Source organism: Balaenoptera ricei, chromosome 16 (genome assembly GCF_028023285.1).
Source record: "Balaenoptera ricei isolate mBalRic1 chromosome 16, mBalRic1.hap2, whole genome shotgun sequence".
Lineage (NCBI taxonomy): Eukaryota > Metazoa > Chordata > Mammalia > Artiodactyla > Balaenopteridae > Balaenoptera > Balaenoptera ricei.
Genome location: NC_082654.1, coordinates 10,175,981 through 10,195,390, shown reverse-complemented (window position 1 = coordinate 10,195,390; position 19,410 = coordinate 10,175,981). Strand labels below are relative to the sequence as shown.

At 47.1% G+C, this 19,410-nt stretch overlaps 1 protein-coding gene across 15 annotated transcripts in view; it reads right to left on the bottom strand.

Annotated features, from left to right (window-relative positions):
- The window catches only part of FGFR2 (fibroblast growth factor receptor 2), a 102,149-nt gene that overhangs the window by 28,156 nt on the left and 54,583 nt on the right, over nt 1–19,410 (bottom strand). For 4 of the 15 annotated variants that reach the window (XM_059900562.1, XM_059900568.1, XM_059900571.1 and 1 more), the window contains 3 exons: nt 8,349–8,539; nt 7,086–7,233; nt 3,415–3,617 (listed from right to left, as the gene is read on the bottom strand). In XM_059900562.1, coding sequence (XP_059756545.1) covers nt 3,415–3,617; nt 7,086–7,233; nt 8,349–8,539 — 542 coding nt within the window. Of the gene's footprint in view, nt 1–3,414; nt 3,618–5,684; nt 5,830–7,085; nt 7,234–8,348; nt 8,540–19,410 lie in introns of all 15 variants that reach the window. The other 11 variants (XM_059900563.1, XM_059900569.1, XM_059900572.1 and 8 more) reach the window with 4 other exon arrangements.

Genomic DNA, 19,410 nt, shown 5'->3' with positions numbered 1-19,410 from the left:
AAACTGAAGTCTGAAAAAAAAAACAACAACAAACAAACCTGCAGCCGCTTCTGAGATGCTGGTGGTGGTGAGACAGCATGAGCTCTGCCCATGTGTATGTCCCCACCCAGGAGCTGTGTTTATCTGTTTATGGAGACACTTGAATCTCCATCATGCCCTATGGAAGTGTCTGGTTCCAGAGAAAGAGGCTGATGTGCTCCCTGAAAAACCAATTTAACAAACGCAGCGAGGCTGCTCGCCTCCTGAACAGACGTCCTCAATTCCCTCCACACACCTCCCTGCCCCCCACCCAACCAATTTGTGCAAAATGCGGGAAGGGTAGCCCTCCCTGTAATTCACGGATGTGCAAGGAAGGCTTCACAACGGCCACGCCATCCACCAGCAGCCCTGGAAACCTGCACAAGAGCCGACAGGCTCACGCAGACGCCCCTCTCTGGACTGGCTCTTGCTGGTCCCCTTGCCTGAGCCCCAGCTCAGAATGTGGGAGGACCCCCGTCAAGGGGAACCAGGAGATGCCCCGTGCTACCCGCCTCCCCCCGACCTAAAAGTTGTTCCTCTTTCCCCAAACATCAAAAGGCATAAAGAGTCTCAAAAAAATTCATGGTTACTGGGAAATGCTCACAAGGAATTTCTTCTTAGGTACTGGAGAAAAAGTATTTTTGTCTCAAAAACAAACTCAAATGTCTGTCTTACACTGGTAAGTCCAGTACAGATTAGTAAATGTCAATTAAAAAAAAAAAATTCACAGTAGTATAAAAAATTTTTTTTAACCTTCTCTTGTTCTAAAAAGGGAGCAATGATTGATTGAGTGAGATGCGGTTTGTGCACCTCCGGGGAGGGGCGAGGGTCAGGGCCAAGAAGATGAAATTCAGACTCACCACAAAGACGCAAAATGCTACCGTGTGATAAAGAAGGCCGGGCACGTGCAGCATGACAAGCGCCTAGCAAATGCCTAGGAAGAACCCATCCCTAAGACATCTGATTACAGGCTCACCTGTCGCCAGGTAAAGGCATGCTTGGTATCCCTGTGGTATGCTCTCCATCATCAACATATCTGCCGGCCTTTCTGGGGCTTTTCATTCCAGCTACAGTCCAATAACCCCCTCTTATCCAGCTACCTGACAAGCGTCTCCTCCACCAAAGGGGCTGTGCTTATTATGGACGAATCGCTCTTTGTGAAGAATCAGTGCATCCCATATGAGCAGCTGAGATGTGCCAACATTTCCCCCAAATAAACTCCCAGAGATTTATTTTTCCAGGGAACTGGTATTTGCCCACTTTGCTCTGCTTCTCTTACAGTACTCGACCTTACTGAAACACAAGGCAATTGCATCTCAAATGAAAGCCCCCAAATGACCTTGGAGCCACTGGCGAAGGCGATGGGCCATGTCTTATATGGAACCTGGGTTAGACTAAGCACTCAGAAAATTATGAAGGGAGGAAGGAAGGAGGGAGGGATAAAAAAGGAGGAAGAGCTCGAATGTTCCCTTTAGTTACACGGGAGTAGAGGAGAAATGACCAACTTAGGTGGAGATGACAATGAAGAAAGGCCAGTCAGCCAGAGAGAAATAAAAACACAATGAACAGAGTTGAGTCGAGGGGATTTTAAAGGCATCTGCCTCTTTTATATTAAATAAAGAGAAGAGCATTGTAACAGCTGCAGGAAAAAAAGATGATGAAATAATTACAGGACAATGGTCTAGCTACACCAAATTACAGGTTTCCTCCAGAAGGTAGCATTTTTCCCTATTAGAAAAAAAAAAAAATAATAGAGATGGGAACACCACTCCCTCTTTCAGCTCCCTAGAGCCAGGCTCTCAAGATGGTGGCTGTAAGAATGGACCAGAGGTAACTGGTAAGGAGCAAGGGTTGGGGAGGGGTGGCCACATCACCTGAAGGTCACCAAAGGTACCATCTTGTAAGAGTCACCTTAGGGCTGGACTCTCCCAGGATCAGGCAAGTGGCCTCATCATCGCTGCCCTGGTCCCAAGAATGATAGTGGTACCATTTTAATAACAACAGCATTCTTGGAGGCAGGGGGACCAATGGGCACCCTTCTCCCCCCCCAACTCTTAACACCATTTGAGCACTTGCCTGCACGTGACACATACTCCAAATGCTACCCTCAGCCTCCATTTAGAAAGACCTGCTTGAAACGTGGCTTCAAAGAAGTCAGCAAGGACCCGTTCAGCCCGGAGTTCGGAGGTGGGCTGAGAACAGCCGGATCTGTGCTAAAACCGCTGCTGACCGAATGGTCCCTAATCCTTGCTAGGGCCTTGTCCAGAAAATGTCATCGCCACCTGAAGTCCCAGGAGGGACAGGGCTGGGATTAACCCAGAGTTGCTCGGAGTGCATTTCAGAATCACTGGAGGACTTGCTTAAAATGCAGGTTCCTGGTCCTATCCAAGACCTACTCAACCAGAATCTCGGGGGCTGAGACTAAGGAGTCTTCAATTTTAACAAGCGCCCTGTAAATTCAGCTGAAGTACACACTGAGTTAGGGCCCATGAGGTAGCCATCTTCCTTGCTGTTTCAAAAAACATGGCTTTATCAGAACCAAGTTCCAAGTACTTCTGGAAACACTGCCTTCACACCTGTTTCCCCTTTCCATCTTCGTGAGCACGAGACAGAATCAGAGCACTGCCTGCTCTGTCAGCTCTGCAGGGTTTTGGCTTAAAGCAGAGGTGTAGGCTGCATCTTGCCCTGTCTGCCCAAAGCAAAAGTAAACCAATCGGGAGGAACACACAAGGAAAACGTAACCACCAAAGACCAAGTGCGGGGTTAACAACAATCTGTTCCCTATTCGTTATAAAAATCATTCTGCCACCGAATCCACAGTCACAGTGTTAGTGCAAACAACATACTACGGGCATACGATTCTATTTTAAGAATCAAAGAGGTGGAGCCAAAATTCAGTTAAGACAGACCTCATGGGGCAGTAGTTCAGTCACCTCCAGGGACAGATTTCTGACCTTGACTTAAAAAAAAAAATAAGTCTAAGAGAACTAGAGTCCCTTGCTTTCCAACTAGTGGCATGAGCCTGTCTCCAAAAAAAGCGTTACATCACAGGAACAAAAGGGGCTTATGCCCTGAAGAGACCACTGCACTTGAGTCCCACCAAACGCACCAGGGCACTGCCTCCTGGGTTATTTCCAGTCATGTGGAGGAGCTCAGAGTCTTGCACCATTGGGCTTTCTCGCCCTTGGAACTAGACTCGGTCGACCCCACTGATGCACCAAGACTTGACCCTCCAAGCTCCAGACACTGACCAGATGGCCACGAAGAGGCCCATGGGAACCACCGGCACAGGGACACTCCCAGAAGGAGAAGATGGCACGGAGGCAGAGGAAGAGACCGAAGAGCTGGCTGGGCATGGGGGAGGGGTAAAGTTCTTCAAACTCTTTATCTACTTTCTGTTACCTGTCTCCTCAGAGGGATGCGCTTGGTCAGCTTGTGCACAGCCGGCTGGCTGCTGAAGTCCGGCTTCTTGGTTGTGTTCTTCATCCGGCACACGATGACCCCCACCACCATACAGGCGATCAAGAAGACCCCTATGCAGTAAATGGCTATCTCCAGATACTCTGGGGAAGCTGTGATCTCCTTTTCTCTTACTGGAGCTAGATTGCAGATCACAGGAGAGGAACAGATAAGCAGGCCACAGAGTTAGGACACTGGACTGATGCATCCTGGCAGAACTACAGGAATCAAAAGGCGACGACCATTCCCAAGGCAAGACGGGCTTCCCAATAACTCAGTGCTGCAGGAGGGCATGGGCTCTGGGCCGGCCGTGCACCTCTTCCAAACGAAGGTGAATAACCAAGGGCTCCTCACTTTACCACCGGGGCCCAGGTGGTCACTATCTCTATCCTCAACGGGCCTCTGCAATCTTGTGATCGTGGTGGATTGGCTGCCACCAAGTTACGAGGGGCAGGTTACGAGGTCACATTCTGTTAGACATTTGGGCAGAGTAAGGCAGCCAACCACAACCTCAACAAAAGGACAGTCTTCTTCCTTGATGGTCTCTGAGGCAAACCATTTAAAAATTCTTAAATATGAACGATGCCCACTTTTATTTCTAAAGGAACGGTGCCTCAGTCTTCTTTGGGTAAGCTCTTCCAAAGGAAGATGGGACAAAGTCATTGACCCAGATGAACACAGTTCCATAGGACATGAGATAAACATTCATCTAGTAGGCCAGACTGAAAAAGGTTCAAATTTCTTAATATAGTCCAGTAGATTATTCAACTAAACAAACAAATGCATTTAATATAAAGACTGAATTGCTTATAATATAGAATCATTATGTCCATACGATAAAAAGCTTGTAACATTCCTTCATCAATAACCATTTAAATTTTTGTGTATCTCGTTAAACTGATGTCACTGCAACTTGTCTCTTAAAGGAAAAATAGAGATAATGTCGCATGTGAGGATACATATAATTACTTAAGTTAGCACATTCTTATACCAACTTCCAATAATGTCTGCTCCCTCCTTAGTGCTTAATGGTTAATCGACAAGCAGTGTATTTCCAAGTAGTATTTTTCTCAAACTGCATTCTTAGTTAATGTGCTTGTACTGTCAGGCAAATGGGTTAAGAAGTGCCAGTCAGGCACTTGCAGAATGCAGTACTGCAAGGAAAAGCAAGCTCAATACAAGAGGCGCCTGGTTGTCTCAGAGCAAATACTCACAGAGCAGATTCACAACAAAAGGCAAAACGAATGCAATGGCATTATTTAAAGCTTATACATTTGAAACAGAAAACTATTTGCAAGATAGTCAAAACTCTTAGCAGCACAGCACAAAACGAAATGCTCAATTTATTTTTACTAGATATAAAATAAGCATGCAGGTAAGGCACCGCACTTTAAAATTAAGGAATTAATAACTGGAGTGGAACATTATGAGCTAGCAAACCATAGTCTATGCAGTTTCACAAAGGAAATGACGAAGAGACAGATGCATTAAAGGAGATAGTAATTATCAAGAAAGCTTGACTAGGATAGAGATGTCGGTTAAAGATTCAGACAGCAGCAATGTTTAGGCAACAGGGCTTCAGTGATGATGTTGATTTCTGCGTAGGGTAGAAATAACATCAAGCCCAAGATGGCAAGAGCATGCTTTGCAGTAAAAGCAAACTGAGAGTCCGTTCCATTCCATCATGCAGCAAGCCACCGATCCCCAAGGTAGGTAACACACTGCTTCTGTACACCCTACACACGGGGGTGCTTCTCCCCGGGCACCTCAACATACACCCATCTATTTACATCTTGTTAAAAATAGAAAGCAGAACAAAAGTAATAGAAGTACTTATGGGATTTTAGCAAAATGGAATTTGACATGAGAAAAAATTACTTTGGATTTTACAAAGTAATTTCAACTTTGTCCTTAAAAGAAAGGGGGATGGGTAAATCTATACATTGACCCGATGACTCACTAAAAATATAAGATCCCTTCGGGTTTGAAGGGTGAAATTTCACTTGTTCATAAATGTGAGGGTGGGATCTCATTGTGAGTGAATTTCCAAGACAACTTTCTTATCCCTGGGGGATAATTTTTAAACATTTTAAAAACTCTTTATGCAAGGGGAAAAGGGGCCATTTCTGAGAACAGAAGCTGTGTTAATTTTATAGCAATCAACCAAGAAGAGGAAAAAAACCATGGCGAGAAAGAGCAGTATATACCTGGCAGAACTGTCAACCATGCAGAGTGAAAGGATATCCCAATAGAATTACCCGCCAAGCACGTATATTCCCCAGCATCCTCAAAAGTTACATTCCGAATATAGAGAACCTCAATTTCTTTGTCCGTGGTATTAACACCGGCGGCCTAGAAAACAAGGAAAGCAAGAGAAAAGGCTAGACGACACAGGAATGATTGTGGAGGGGGCCATGGAACCATGAGGCGTCGCACCGGGGGCTCCGGAGGGTACCGGCCACCGGAAGATTCCAATTGCAGCCCATCCACAAAGCCCACAACCGAGAGAGACTGAGCGACACGGAGCAGCTCACCTCCACAGGCCCGTCACCACACTGGCTTCACCACCTAGACATACATGCATGCGATCAAAGGCATGGAAAAATCAACCCACAGAGATCCAGTCTCTTGGCCTTTGCTTTGCTTTGCTTTGCTTTGGATATAGGGGTGATTTTCCAAAAGTATGGCACCCAAAAGTCCAAGTTGGGTTCTGGTCCTGTCGGCTGCAGACTCCCACCTCGAAAAAAGGATGGTTCTGTCTAAACTGTCGTGTCGTAAGACAGCACACCGCAGATAAGCCCAAGGGGACACCTGGCACTGCCTTCCAGGCCTGTGGGAACCACCAGGGTGGGTGGGAGTTTGTGTTGGTTACCAGGCTCTGGTTATTTTTACTCCTGCGTAACCATCTTGACATACATTGCATTGAAAGAAAAGGGAAGAAGGCATGATCTTGGTAGCAAAGAAACTGGACTCTTTTTTTCCTTTTCTTAATACAAACACTTGAATGTGAGTCATGACAAATCGAGAAAGGCAACCTGCTGTCTTCAACAGCAGCCAGCCGTACATTTATTCTCTGAGATGGAATATCCTTGAATTTGGGATAACAAAGTCAAGGATAGTATTCCATAAGTATCAGTTACGCAACCAAGAAAATGATGCTCTGTTGAACCAATTATATCGTGCCGATATTTCTTTCAAAATGTGGGGCAGAGGAGGTATGAATTCTGCTGCTATGCAAATGCCACAAGTTCAACAGGCATGCCGGTGTGTGTTTACAATGGTGCCGACGTGCAGTAATGATGGGAGATGTGCAGCCTGAACGAGATAAACCAGAAGGAACAACTTCAAAACTGGGTGGGGGTGGAAGGTAATCTTTAGAAGAAATTAGAGCAAGCACTTTGAATATTGTGGGCATTTTTCCATGGCTGCTGGCATCATACCAGCTGCATCACCAAAGAAAGGTTATGATGAATATACCAAGGCCACAGAGTTATCCTATAAGCTGCCTGCAGTCTCCCAAAGCACCAAGTCTTTTCAGCTTCTATATCCAGCCTTCTTTAAAACAAAAAACAAAAACAAAAACAAAAACAAAACAAAAACGTTGTTACCTTGCTGTTTTGGCAGGACAGTGAGCCAGGCAGACTGGTTGGCCTGCCCTATATAATTGGAGACCTTACAAATATACTCCCCAGCGTCCGCCTCAGTCACATTGAACAGAGCCAGCACTTCTGCATTGGAACTATTTATCCCCGAGTGCTGGAACAGACATAGGAGAACAATATAATGGCCAACCAGGAAGGACTTCACACTACCTAGGGTCCCACCACCAACACACCACAGAAAAACAACCTCCATCTCATCTAAACAGCAACATCAAAGGGCTGTGGGTTTAGAAGGAAGAAAACAAGTCAACTAGTGGACGGCAGAAGTGACCCAGTGGAGAGGGGAGGAAGGGTGTGATCAACCCCCTTGCAGAACGGGTCCACAGTTCCCCAGGCTGGTCATCTCTTTCCAGCTTTTTGGATCCTTGGTGTTCTCAGCTGGAGAGAACACTTCACTGGTTTAATGTTCTGAGTTGAGCTTCCTATGGTCCTACTGGAAGACTGTTCTTTTAAAGGACATTCTCTATGAGCAGCTCAACGTGGGAGACGTGGCAGGCAGTGCACTCAGAAGCATTTGTACAGACTTAACTGTTGCTCGCTATCACCATCTTGAAGAGCAAGACAGATCTAAAAAATAAAGAGGCTGGTGCTATTAAAACAAGGTCTTGCAAGGAACCAAATAAGAACTACAAGGGGAAAGAAAGTTTCCTTGTTCAACATTACATGAGTGCAGGAATACCTTCTCAAGCTTATCACCTAAACCACGTGTGAATGAATTTCAAAGGTCAAGGGGTCTCTCTTAAAAGGAAAATCCAAATTGTTTCTAAAAGGTGGCTACTAAAATGTGATCCTAACGTCATATGAAGAGAAAACAACATCAGTGTAACAATAAACGTTGGTACAACGCCTAGAGTTTGCAAAGCTCTTTCCACTACTTCATCCCATTTACTCCGCGTAACGCCCTGTAGGGGAGATATTACCACTTTTATAGACGTGCAGCTAAGCCTAAATGTCCCATCTAAGACCTCAGGGCCGATAAATAGCTCAACTATTCTGACTCCAGCTTTGGCAGTCCTCCCGCTACCCCCATGGCTCCCTTCTGAGGCGTTATCAGCAAGCCTAACGATCTGCTAATTCTTAAACACACCCTGTGCTGAACGCGTAAGACAGTCGTCTTGTCTCAAAGCCAAAGGGAAGCCACAGAACCTGTGGCCAAACCCATCAGGGAGACCCCGGCCGTGGGCGTCTTTGGGTTCACAACGTGCTCACCTTCAGAACCTTGAGGTAGGGCAGCCCGTCGGGCCCGTATTTACTGCCATTCTTCTCCACGTGTTTGATCCACTGGATGTGGGGCTGGGCGTCGCTGTACACTTTGCAGACGAACTCCACGTCGCCTCCGACCACAGCGGAGGCGTTTGCCGGGAGTCCGGCCTGGAGGATGGGCCGGTGTGGCGATCGCTCTGGGGGAGAGAGGGGTGGAAGGGGGAGCAGGGACAGGACGGGGCGGGGGGGGGGGGGGGGGCGAGAGACGAACAAATAAGTTGTGTTGTCCAGAAGGCTGACCGTGAACTCAAGCCAAAAAGGCCTCGAGCCTGCTGGCTGACTCCTTTGAAATAACACCACAGCCCGACGCAGAACAAAAACGACTTCAAAGGAGACGGCTGGAGCACAACCCTTGTGAAAGGAGTACTTATTGAGAAAACTGAGAGAAGAACTTACGACATCATGAGTCACTGGACGTCCGTGGCCACCTGACGAACAAGCGATAAGATTTTATTCTGACAATCTAAAAGACAAATGGCGGGGAAAAGAGCGCCTCTTCTCTCATTCCACGGGGGACACTATCAGAAGCTCACCTTGGTCGCCAGCTTAACAATCCCAAGGAAGCTACAACACTAACTTTAAGGTCGCCCTGAATTCCAAAATGGTGCCTATAGGCAGTGTCTCCCCGTGCATTTCTAAGATGCTCTGAGAAGACTTCTTCCATCCATTGTTTCAAAAAGAAAATAAACTAAAAACTAAGGCCCGAAGCTATGAACAAATGGTCTCATCTCTTTGCCGTGGAATTCACTCCACTCGGTCATTCTTTGTCCCATGCCCCCATTCACCTCCTCGATAAGCAGTGAGCGTCACTGCGCGTCCCATGCTAGATGCACAGACAGACATTCCTCAGCTTATTGAGATGTGGCACCGACAGAACAAAAAGCGACATCCGTTCCCAAACCCTGGCCATGTCTCAGGCTGTCTTAAAGGAGGCCCCATAGAGAAGAAGCCAGCAGTTACTTCCCACCCCCCCTCATCTGCCTCAGTCTCTAGGGAAACTCTCCGGTGCAGAGGTGGTCTCTGCAGAAACCCTGTAGAGGCAACCACGTCAAGGTGCAGGAGCAAACACACACCAGGTTCCTCAAGAATCAAGTAACAGACCAGCCTTCTGTGTGATCCTGTCTACAAAGGCACCGTAATCACAACGGGAGTGGAACTTCCATACACAGCAGCTCGGTCAAGAGTCACACACCCAGTCATCCATCCATTCACAAACATCACCCCATCCCCACCTACCTGTACGCACGGGCCACCGCCTGTTTCCCTCTCCGCACTGTGGGTACCACTGCCTTTACCCTCCAGCCTAGAACACCACCAAGGAAGATGAGGACAGGCCAACAGGCCCAACACAGCAAGGACGTCTCCATGCTGCACCTAGGTATCCCCGCGCACGGGGCGGGAAACAGCCAATCAGCATGATGGCTACCTAAGCCTTTCTATATCTGGGCTTTCAGATTAAAATGTCATTTAGTGGAATGTGTTGGACAAGAGCCAGACCATGTGCAAATTGATTTTACTGCAATAAGCCTGTTGCTGGTTGTAAAAACTTTAAAAAAAAAAAAAAAAAAAAGGAAGGAAGGGAGGGAGGGAGGAAGAGAGGGAGGGAGGGAGGAAGGAAGGGAGGGAGGAAGGAAGGAAAGGAGGGAGGGAGGAAGGGAGGAAGGGAGGGAGGAAGGGAGGAAGGGAAGGAGGAAGGAAAGAAGGAAGGAAGGAAGGGAGGAGGGGAGGAAGGGAAGAAGGGAAGAAGGGAAGAAGGGAAGGAGGGAGGGAGGGAGGGGGGAGGGAAAACAGAAAAAAGAAAAAGTGCTGGCAATTACTCTGAGCACATTTCATTCCAGAATCTCCCATCACTTCACAGACACCTATATTTTTACATTAAAAAGATAAAGATTTCAGATCCCCAAAGAAGTCATTCATTTTTCACAGTATCACCCGCACAGGCTGAGCAAAGAGCCCAGAAGTCGAGGCTCCTAGTTTTTGTGGGCAGAAAAATCTCAAAGCTGGGATCCTTTCAGGCATCACTAGAAACACTCACTGCTTGGCTGAGACACCATCCCAGCGATGGGCCACTGTGAGCCTCCTGGTCCAGCCTGGCGGCCAGCTGGATGCTACAGGGACCTGCCAGCAGCTGGCAGGGACAGAGCTCTGGTTCAACCCCGGCTCGCCCCATCCACGTGAGAAGAACAGAATTAAGTCCACACACACTCTCCCCACCAGGCCTCCTCCCAAGAGACTTAAGCCCAAGGATCACTGCCCTCCAGGCTGGACACGGCCAGCCAAGCTCACAAAATAGGCGCCTTTGCACCTATCAAATATTGAGGTAGTTTACGCCTTTCCACAGAGAAGTGAATGTCAGGTATCAGTTCATTCTCTGGCTCAGTTTTCCAGTTTTGCGTGCATGTGTTTGCATGTTCAAAGATAAATATTTACAGTGGACTTAAATATTTATTCTCAGAAACAAAGGTACTATAAAATCTTAAATGTCATAAGCCAGATCAACTGAATTTCAAACCAAGTCCTCTTTCTTAAACATGCTTGTTTCTCATAAATCGTTTCAAAAGCAAACACTGTGCATGTAATACCAAATAACGATGCCCATGAACAATGAGGTCTTTCATACGGCACGACAGCTCCAGCCTGCGCCAGCCTTCAGCAGAGCACTTCGTCACTGGGGCAACACTGGCAGGGCCCACGACGGAGCTGCGGTCTTGTTTTACTTGTGGTCAGCGCGCTGCTGCGCTCTAGTTATTAAGTTATTCCATTGCTATCCGGACTATGTTCACCAAAAAAAAAAAAAAAAAAAAACCCACCACCTTTGCAATGGTTTCATGTTATTGCATTTGCAAATTACAGCGTACCAAATGTTACCGCTTACAGTCTTGAATTCATCCTTTCAAGTTTTCTCACCTTATACAAAATAACCTCTTAGCCACCCCAACTCCCCCTCGGCCCTTTCTCACTTTGGGTACAAAAACTGCAAGCTGGATCGCTCTGTAATCGAAACCTTACACCGCCTTCCAAAACTTATTACAGCTGCCTTCAGTATAAAATGAAACCTTAGAGAATGTTATTTAAAATGTTTTTAAAAAGTCAGTAGGCCTCATGTTTTGTTTCTCCACATCAGGCTTTGATTTCCTTTGCAACCTTATTCTCTGCCCTTAAACAAGTCGGAGAACGAGGCCTGAAACATCTTGGAAAAGGTCCCTGGATGCCAGCATCTGCCGAGCACGGCGCTCCCCTTTCTCAGATCCTTCAGTGATCACTCTTCCTTGTGTCCATCAGACCCTTAAGAACAGGCATCGTTAGTGAGGGGATGACAGCGATTGGACTCCCGTTCTAACTTCTGAAAAGCTGGGGTGAAAGCAGGGTGCAGATGGCAGCTAGGAGAACAGGCTGGGTGGCAGCCCCCAGGAAGCGGGCAGCCCCTCCGAGGCCCGGCCCAGCGGGCACTTGGGAAGCACCGCGGGGACAGGGCAGTGACGGTGGGCACGAAGACCCTCCAACAGCGAACGTGTTCTCCTCGGCCCTGGGCCACACCAAAGCCCTTGGGTCTGCAACTCTTTTGGGCAGCAAGCTGATATAAAAAGAAGAATTAGTCAGTGAATTATCTCTGGATGAGAGAATAAAACCCAGAGCTGGCCCATCTCTTGTCCTTCTGCGATAACAAAAGTCACATCTTCTCCGCCAGGAAGGATTTCGTTTTAGGCAAGGGTCTCTTACAGCATGTTCGACTCTCAGATATTATAGCAAACAGATTTTTCTCTTTACCGGGGAAGTGAAATACATATACAGAAAAGCTGACGAGCACCTCACCTCTGTGTTTTTACTGAAATGTTTAAAAATACATATTCTGGGTTCAGCAGGTTGCAGGGGCCAGTTCGTGGGCCCGAAAGAGGATGAGAACTCTTTACAATAGAGATTCTAAGGTCCCTGCGTGAGCTCCAAATTAAGACAGAATGGAAGGCAGTCCAAAGGGCGTGGCTGCAGCCAATGGACACTTGGCTGCCCTGCTGGAATGAGGTTCTACCAAATAAATGTGTAGTAAACACAGTCCGGAGTGCTTTAAAAAACACATTCTCTCCCCCGCATTCTCTCTCTCACTCCTTTTTGTCAAGTGCTCCAAATGAGTCCACTTTACCGAACCAGAAGGCCCAGCTGCTAAGAGTCTAAACATCAGACGGCCTGTCTCAAAATCCTGCTCTGAAGCTAGGACCAGGAAAGCAGGAAGAACACAGCCTGCTTCATTCCAAGGGCTAATTATTGAGAAAGAGAGAGAGAGAAAATACCTGAGTGACAAAGAATAAATCTTTGTTAATTGACCATTTGAAACTTTATATCATGCCCATCCTCTCCTGGACATAATAATACGTTTGCTCATAAGAGATCTACAACTTCTGCTCTGACATAGCAAAGGCCATAAAAAATGTCCACCGGGCAGAGAGGCCTCCTGTACGGACTCAGTAAACACACATCCCGGTCATCAGATGGAGAACCAGCTTCTTAAATTACACCTATAAATTAATCAAGCCCAGAGTCACTGGTTTCCCAGCACACACTGGTCTTCTAAGTATTTCTCCCCAAAGTTCAGCAGCGCTTGCAGCAAAGAACCATTTCAAAACCCCGCTCTCTGGCAGCAAAACACCAAGAGACTCCAATCACACCGCCTGCCCAGGACTGATCTGGAAACAGCAAGTCTGCTCTCGGGGCACCCATTCATTTAAGGAACGTGAAGAACCCTGCCTTCCCTGTCTTTAAATTAAAATCAAAATTTAATTACCTTTCCTCTAAAACGGCAGTTTCTTAGCAACTCCAAGGGGGCTGAATAAGGAAAGAACATTCTGCGATTTAGAGAACAAGTGAGAACAACTGAGAATTCTTGTTTCTAAAGCCCAGCCTCCCTTTTTTCTCAAGAGGAGGCGGGGGTGGTTTTTGTTGCATAAAAAAAACGCACTAAACCAGTTAGCATGAGGCATGGTTATTAGGGGAGCCGATCAAAGGCCTCTGAAGTTTGAGGAGCCCAAGAACCTGCTAAAGACCTCATGCTAATTACAATTAGTAGAATGAGTTCATTGTCTTGTGAAGACTGTGCCAAATGCCCTCAAACCAGACAGGCTACATCTAGCTGGGTTCTGAGTTTTGTTTTCCCTAAGCTTCCTCCAGCCTCTAGAGACTGGCACAAAAGAAGGTCAGAACCAAAAGTGATCTGGAGGAAAGGGGACAGTTAGGATATAGGATGCGAAGGAGTACCACAGAAGGAGTACCACGTTTCTTTCTTTCTCAGAAAGAATCAAAGTATCCGTAACCAGTATTTTGCTTGTCACCTTCTAGAACAGACTAGGGATGCTGGGTACCTGGAATTACTTTAAAAAAACAAAGGGGGGGGGGCGGGGAATGCATTTTGGTAGAAGGTGACTGGTTTGCTGCTCTCTCTCCATCCTGCACGTAGCCTCATTTCCCTCCTGCTTGGACATCTGACTCTGGAAGGTCTTGAGGAACTGGGCTGGGGATCCATCTTCCTCCTAAAACATACATGTTTCTCGGCAGAGAGAGCAAAGTCCGGGGAGCAAAAGCTGGTTTGGGAAAAGCCAAAGTGTTTTCCCTCCAGCACTGAGGTTCCTCAGTGACTTATGGAGGCTGCACCATGTGAAATGCTAGAAGCAAAACACCACTAATTCCTTTGTGCTTGCTCGATGAGGTGGAGACGCAGGGTGAAGTGCTGGCTGAGGCTGGACGGCCAGGGGAGCCCAAAGCAGGCGGAGGCACAGTGCCTTCCTTAATTAATGTCATAGACGGTATTATTTGGCTGGGAGTTGAGTGGCTTCGACCAGCTGGGTGTCAATTTAGGTCTTCTTGGGCAAATTACAGGAGCGGGGCCGTGTGTTATTTACACCCCAAATGTTTACGATACCCTGATCTCCGTGCCTTCGAAGAGTTAAACTGGAACTGAAGACTCTTTGGCAGCCACAAAGGTATGCCAAGTTTAGGTTCAAAAATGCCCTTCTTTTTGTTAAAAGGAGACATAGCTTTGAGATGATGAAGAAATTCTGGGAGCGAGAGCGGTGATGGTTACACAACAATTGTACTTGATGCCCCTGAACTGCGCACTTACACGTGGTTAAAATGGTACGTTTTATGTTATGTGTATTTTACCACAATTGAAAAAAAAAGAGAGAGAGAGAGACATGGCAAAGGTGACAATATCATAGAGTAAGATATAGTCCTAGGATCATGGAAAAGCTGCCTTCTCAATTAGTTAAGCATGTTTATCTTGTCCCATTGACTACATGAAGGCTTTTCTCTCTTCTGACACAAAGACTCTGCACAAGGTCCCCACCCCGTATCGTGCTTGGTTTTCACGCTGATGCGAAACTCAGACATCAGTCTCCCCAGACTCCCTCCTGAGGAGCTGGGGTAAACACAGCTGAGAGCAGTCACGCTGGGGAGCTCCATCACAGAGCCTCAGCACCCCGCCACTTGCCATAGCGGGTGCAACATCTTTCAGGAATGCAAGATTATCAGCTGGTGTCTGCAGAGCTGGCTTCCCTACATGGGAAGAGTATGTTAGAAACAATAAAAAAAGAAGAGAAAAAAAAAAAAAAAAAAGTCCAGGAATTAAACATACCCTCTTGTTACCCAGGCAGAACTCTGATTTAGAATATCTTTTCTCAAATGATTTGCAAAGAAGCTAAAAACCAAACCACGGAGGAGTCCCAAAGACAGCAGCGATCAGAATGAAGCTGTTTAGGATGAAAATGTCGATATCAAAAAAGATCCAGAAATAGGTCCTAGAAAAATATTCACCCAGGTGCCCAACAAATAGGTGTATGCAAAGCTTGTCAATGGAGCCTCTCTGGTAACTGGAAACTAAAAGATGAACACAAGTTAAATACCTAGCAAAAGGGGGATGATTCAATAAATTATACTCTGTTCACAACAGACAGCATACAGGCCACTGGGAAGAATGAAGCAAAGAGATATGTACAGACGTGGAAAGATGTCCACGGTAATAATGTTGACAGTTTCATCAACGTTCACCATTAAAAAACCTTACTTCTAGAGGAAGTCCAGAAAAATCTACCATGCTAATCTCTCAGATGCCTTACTTTGCTCCTGGGGTGTGTCAAGCAGAAGCAAAAGCTTTTAGCCCATCTGAGCAAACAAGAAATGCCTCCCTTTGGTAACGAACCATAGGAGAAGTGGAACAATAAAACCTCATTTGTTTTCTTAGAGGCAAACTCAGACCCTGAAAATAAAAGTGATTCTAGATAATTCCTTGCTATAAGCATCATCTAAAGAGAAGTTTCAAAATAATCACCCAGATCACAAAAGGCTCCAATATGAATTCTACGTCTCTTCTCAGCATCCAAGGCAAATGGGAGGCCTCAGGCCAGCCTGCAACCCTGCCCCCTGCCCACTGCCCACTGATCACTCAGTGACGGTTCACACACAAGATGGTTTTGTTTCTTTTGGCCAAAATGTAAAATTTAAAGGACTAAATCCTTCATTTTTCAGTCTCAGTCCAGAGTGTATACGGAACCAAATAAAATGAGGAATTCCTTTTTCAAAAAAAGCACAACTTCCAAAAGATTCCTCCCAAATAATACGCAATGCTTATCTTAAAAAAGACCACTTTCATGCTGAGATGATACAGAATATGTCTGGGGCACCACCTGACCTGTGATTTGCACATTTATTTGGGATGGACAGAATTCCTACAGGCCTTGTTTGAGAGAATTCTCTAAGGGGGAGGCTCCAGGAGAAAGAAAGTAAAAGGAGAAGTTCTATCAAGATCCAGGAATCTCCATCCCTATTTATCATCTTCTCACTGCGGCAGTTTGGGGTCTTTTGCACTGTGAGCTGAGAACCCCAAGAGGCCAAAGCACGTGTTTCCTTCAACCAATTGTCCCAAACACCCTCTAGGCCAAGCACAGGATGCCCCATAGGTAGAGGATTAATCATTACAGTACAATCAATAAAGACAATCCCTGTAGAATGCTCTGCTCTAGCTTTTCCCTCTAAACCAAGGCACTCATGTCCTCATCTCCTCACCTCTCTCTTCTCAGAAGGAGAAACAGAAAAACTTTCCCAGACAGACCCTAACATCCTCCCCTCAGCCATCTCTTCCCCACTTCCAACCTGACCTCTGACCTCACTATGGTGAAACTCTGAATGCTGCCTTTCCAACTCAAACCTGCTCTTGAACTTGGGAGCACATCCCTGTTACGAGAGGTCGTTTCTGCCCTACCTTCTCCTGACTGTGAAAATCAACCAAACACAAGACCTGAATGTAACAGCAGGGTGTTCTAAGGGAGGGAGAATCCATCAAAGCACTCTGGTGGAAGTATTATTTAAAAGGGGAAGAATCTGTTGGCATTTCTACACTCATCTTAATGAGAGTCGGCATAATACGTCTCAACTGGGGTCTTTTGTGAAGAAAGGTGACCGGTAATTGAAGCTGTATATATAAGTTTAGAGAGGAACTCGGAAGATTCCTTGCATTAGAATTTGCAATATGTTAAGAACCACATACCCCCAAATATAAGTAACTCAGGCTGTTTTTCTATTATTTCAATTCAGCACATACTGATCAAAATCTTGCTAAGTTCTAGCTCAAATGACTGGGAGCTCTGACTGCCATGGATGAATTTACAGCTTCATGCCAAGCTTACGTGCCCAGAGTCTAATAGCAACAAGCTTTCTCTCCGCCCTCTGCGCCCACCTGAATTATTTCCAGCTACGAGGAAGAGACCCTCTTACAAAATGCTGTAAGTCATTCACTTGTCTGTAACACTTCTACATCCTCTTTGCCCACACCATAGACTCAACGCCAAAGATCAGACAAGAGATCAAATATTAGCCCTCACCCCGGCCACCTCAGTCAGGCCCGCTGCCAGAATCTAGAACAATCAGTAAGGCTTCCTTCCTCAACTATGGAGCAGAGGGCAACTGATGGCTTGCAGAGAACGTGGCAAATATGCTGATACGGCAGTTCTAACATGGTCCCATCCAGGCCAGCGTGTGCCTGCTCCGACCCCAGGGGCTGGCACCCACAGGCATCACCTGCCCTCAGTGCCCAGAAGGAGTGACTTTGAGCTGGCATCAGTCCTGCAGGAAAGCACTTTCTGCTGGTCAGTACATTTGGGGCTGATGTAGCCACCCACTGGCCAGCTTTTGCCCCTGGAATACCCGTTGTGAAATAGGTATGAAAAGCCACTCTGTAGCAACCAAAAAGCTCGTTAAACAGTAGCTACCAAAGGAAGTTTTGAAATCTGCGTCCTGAAGGAAAGGAGAGGACCAACCACTCCCTTTAGCCAGGGCTGAGCTGAGTGAACATGTCTCGGCTTAGAGCTATGAAAGGAGGTGTGGGACCCCCTAATGATAGGACTAGAGATCACGTGGGTCCCATTATTTAAAAGCACCGCCCTCCTACCAAAGCATGTCATCCCCCATTTTACAGATGAGAAAACTGAGGTTCGGAAGTTCCATGACTTCCCAGGCCACAAAGCTAGCAACGGATGGAAACAGAATTTGAACCACTCACCCACGTAATTCCCACCAGGACCTCCAGAGGTGCTCAGGTGCCCCCCGAGGGTTGATGCTGTAGCAACGGTTAGGACGAGGAGGAGGTATTGGCTGCTGGAGACACAAAAGCAGCAGGACTTGGCCTCCTACACAATCCCCGCTACAGCCCCACCATTCCATGTCCACTTTAACAAGCCCACTGAGGAAGGCACCGCCGTGACCTATGCCTGGCATGGCACCTCCATCCATCCATTCTCAGTTGAGGGGCTTTCTGCCTTCCTCCAGCTAGATTTCACAACGTCAAGCTGGCACGCAGAACCAGTATCAGGATAAACACCAAGTCTTGAACTCAGAGCAAGAAATGGAAATGAATTCATTGGCAGCAAAATCATGAATATGGAAAGTCAAATGAGGTCTGGCCAGGAAGCTTCTAGGTCAAGATGCTTCAAGTTGAGAATCCCAAGGGGCTCTGTGGAGCTGAGGCCTGGCGAGTGCCAGGGAAATGCACAAGAGCTACAAGTTGGAAGGTGAGAGTCAGGCGTTCAATGCGTTCACATCTCCAGACACACGGTATAGTGTAGTTTCATGCTACCTGCACTACAGCAACCCTCTTCACTCAGAGAAACAAAAGCAGTGCCCAGGAGCCATGACGTGACAGAAACTAGGACAGAGGAGGGTCTTCCGTAAGGAGCAAGTGGCTGGGAATGGTCCTAATTTTGAGAGCCTCACTAATAAACCAACCAGTTAATTAATGAACTAGACCCCCATTTCTTCATTTACTGAAACACTACTTCGTTCCAACCTGACACCTCCCACCAAAAAGAAAGGTCCACTGCACTGCAGAAGTGTGGTTTCGGGGGCTCTGACTTGCCTCAGTCCCCTTCCTAGGGCTCAGGGATCACACTGGGTCCTTTGTCTTCCCAGGACGGGATGCCCCAAGCAATAAACGATTGGCACCACCTCTCCCACGGGACGGGCTGCCGAGTGCTCGACGCCAGGCGTCAGCCCCTTAGTCAGGCCTGTGGGTCGGTGCCCGCAACACAGCCTTCACTCCTCCCCGACACACACCTGGGGGGTGGCAGTCAGCACCGGGACGGATTCCTTCTTGCTTTCGGGCTGAGTCCCATCACGTCTGAAGCCGAGTTACAGCGGATTGATGTCAAGGGCCAGTGGACAGCGCCGTCCCTGTCTGCCGCCGAGCAAGTCAGGGCTGGCGGAGGGGCCTGGGTGATCCCCTCACAGCCAGAAGGGATTCCTGGCCCCGACCGGTTCCCAACCATCCACCGAGACACTGTGCACTGCTTATAGCTCTTGCCCCGGGAGGACAAATTTCTGGAAAGTAGACTGTAGAGGAGTAGGCAAGGCTGGCCTCTGCAAATCCAGAGGACCCGTATCCGCCTCTGCTGCCCTTTACCCCCCAAAATACCCGATGCCAAGTGAAAAGCTCATAAGTTATCTGATGGTCTCTGGGAATGCAGAACTGGAC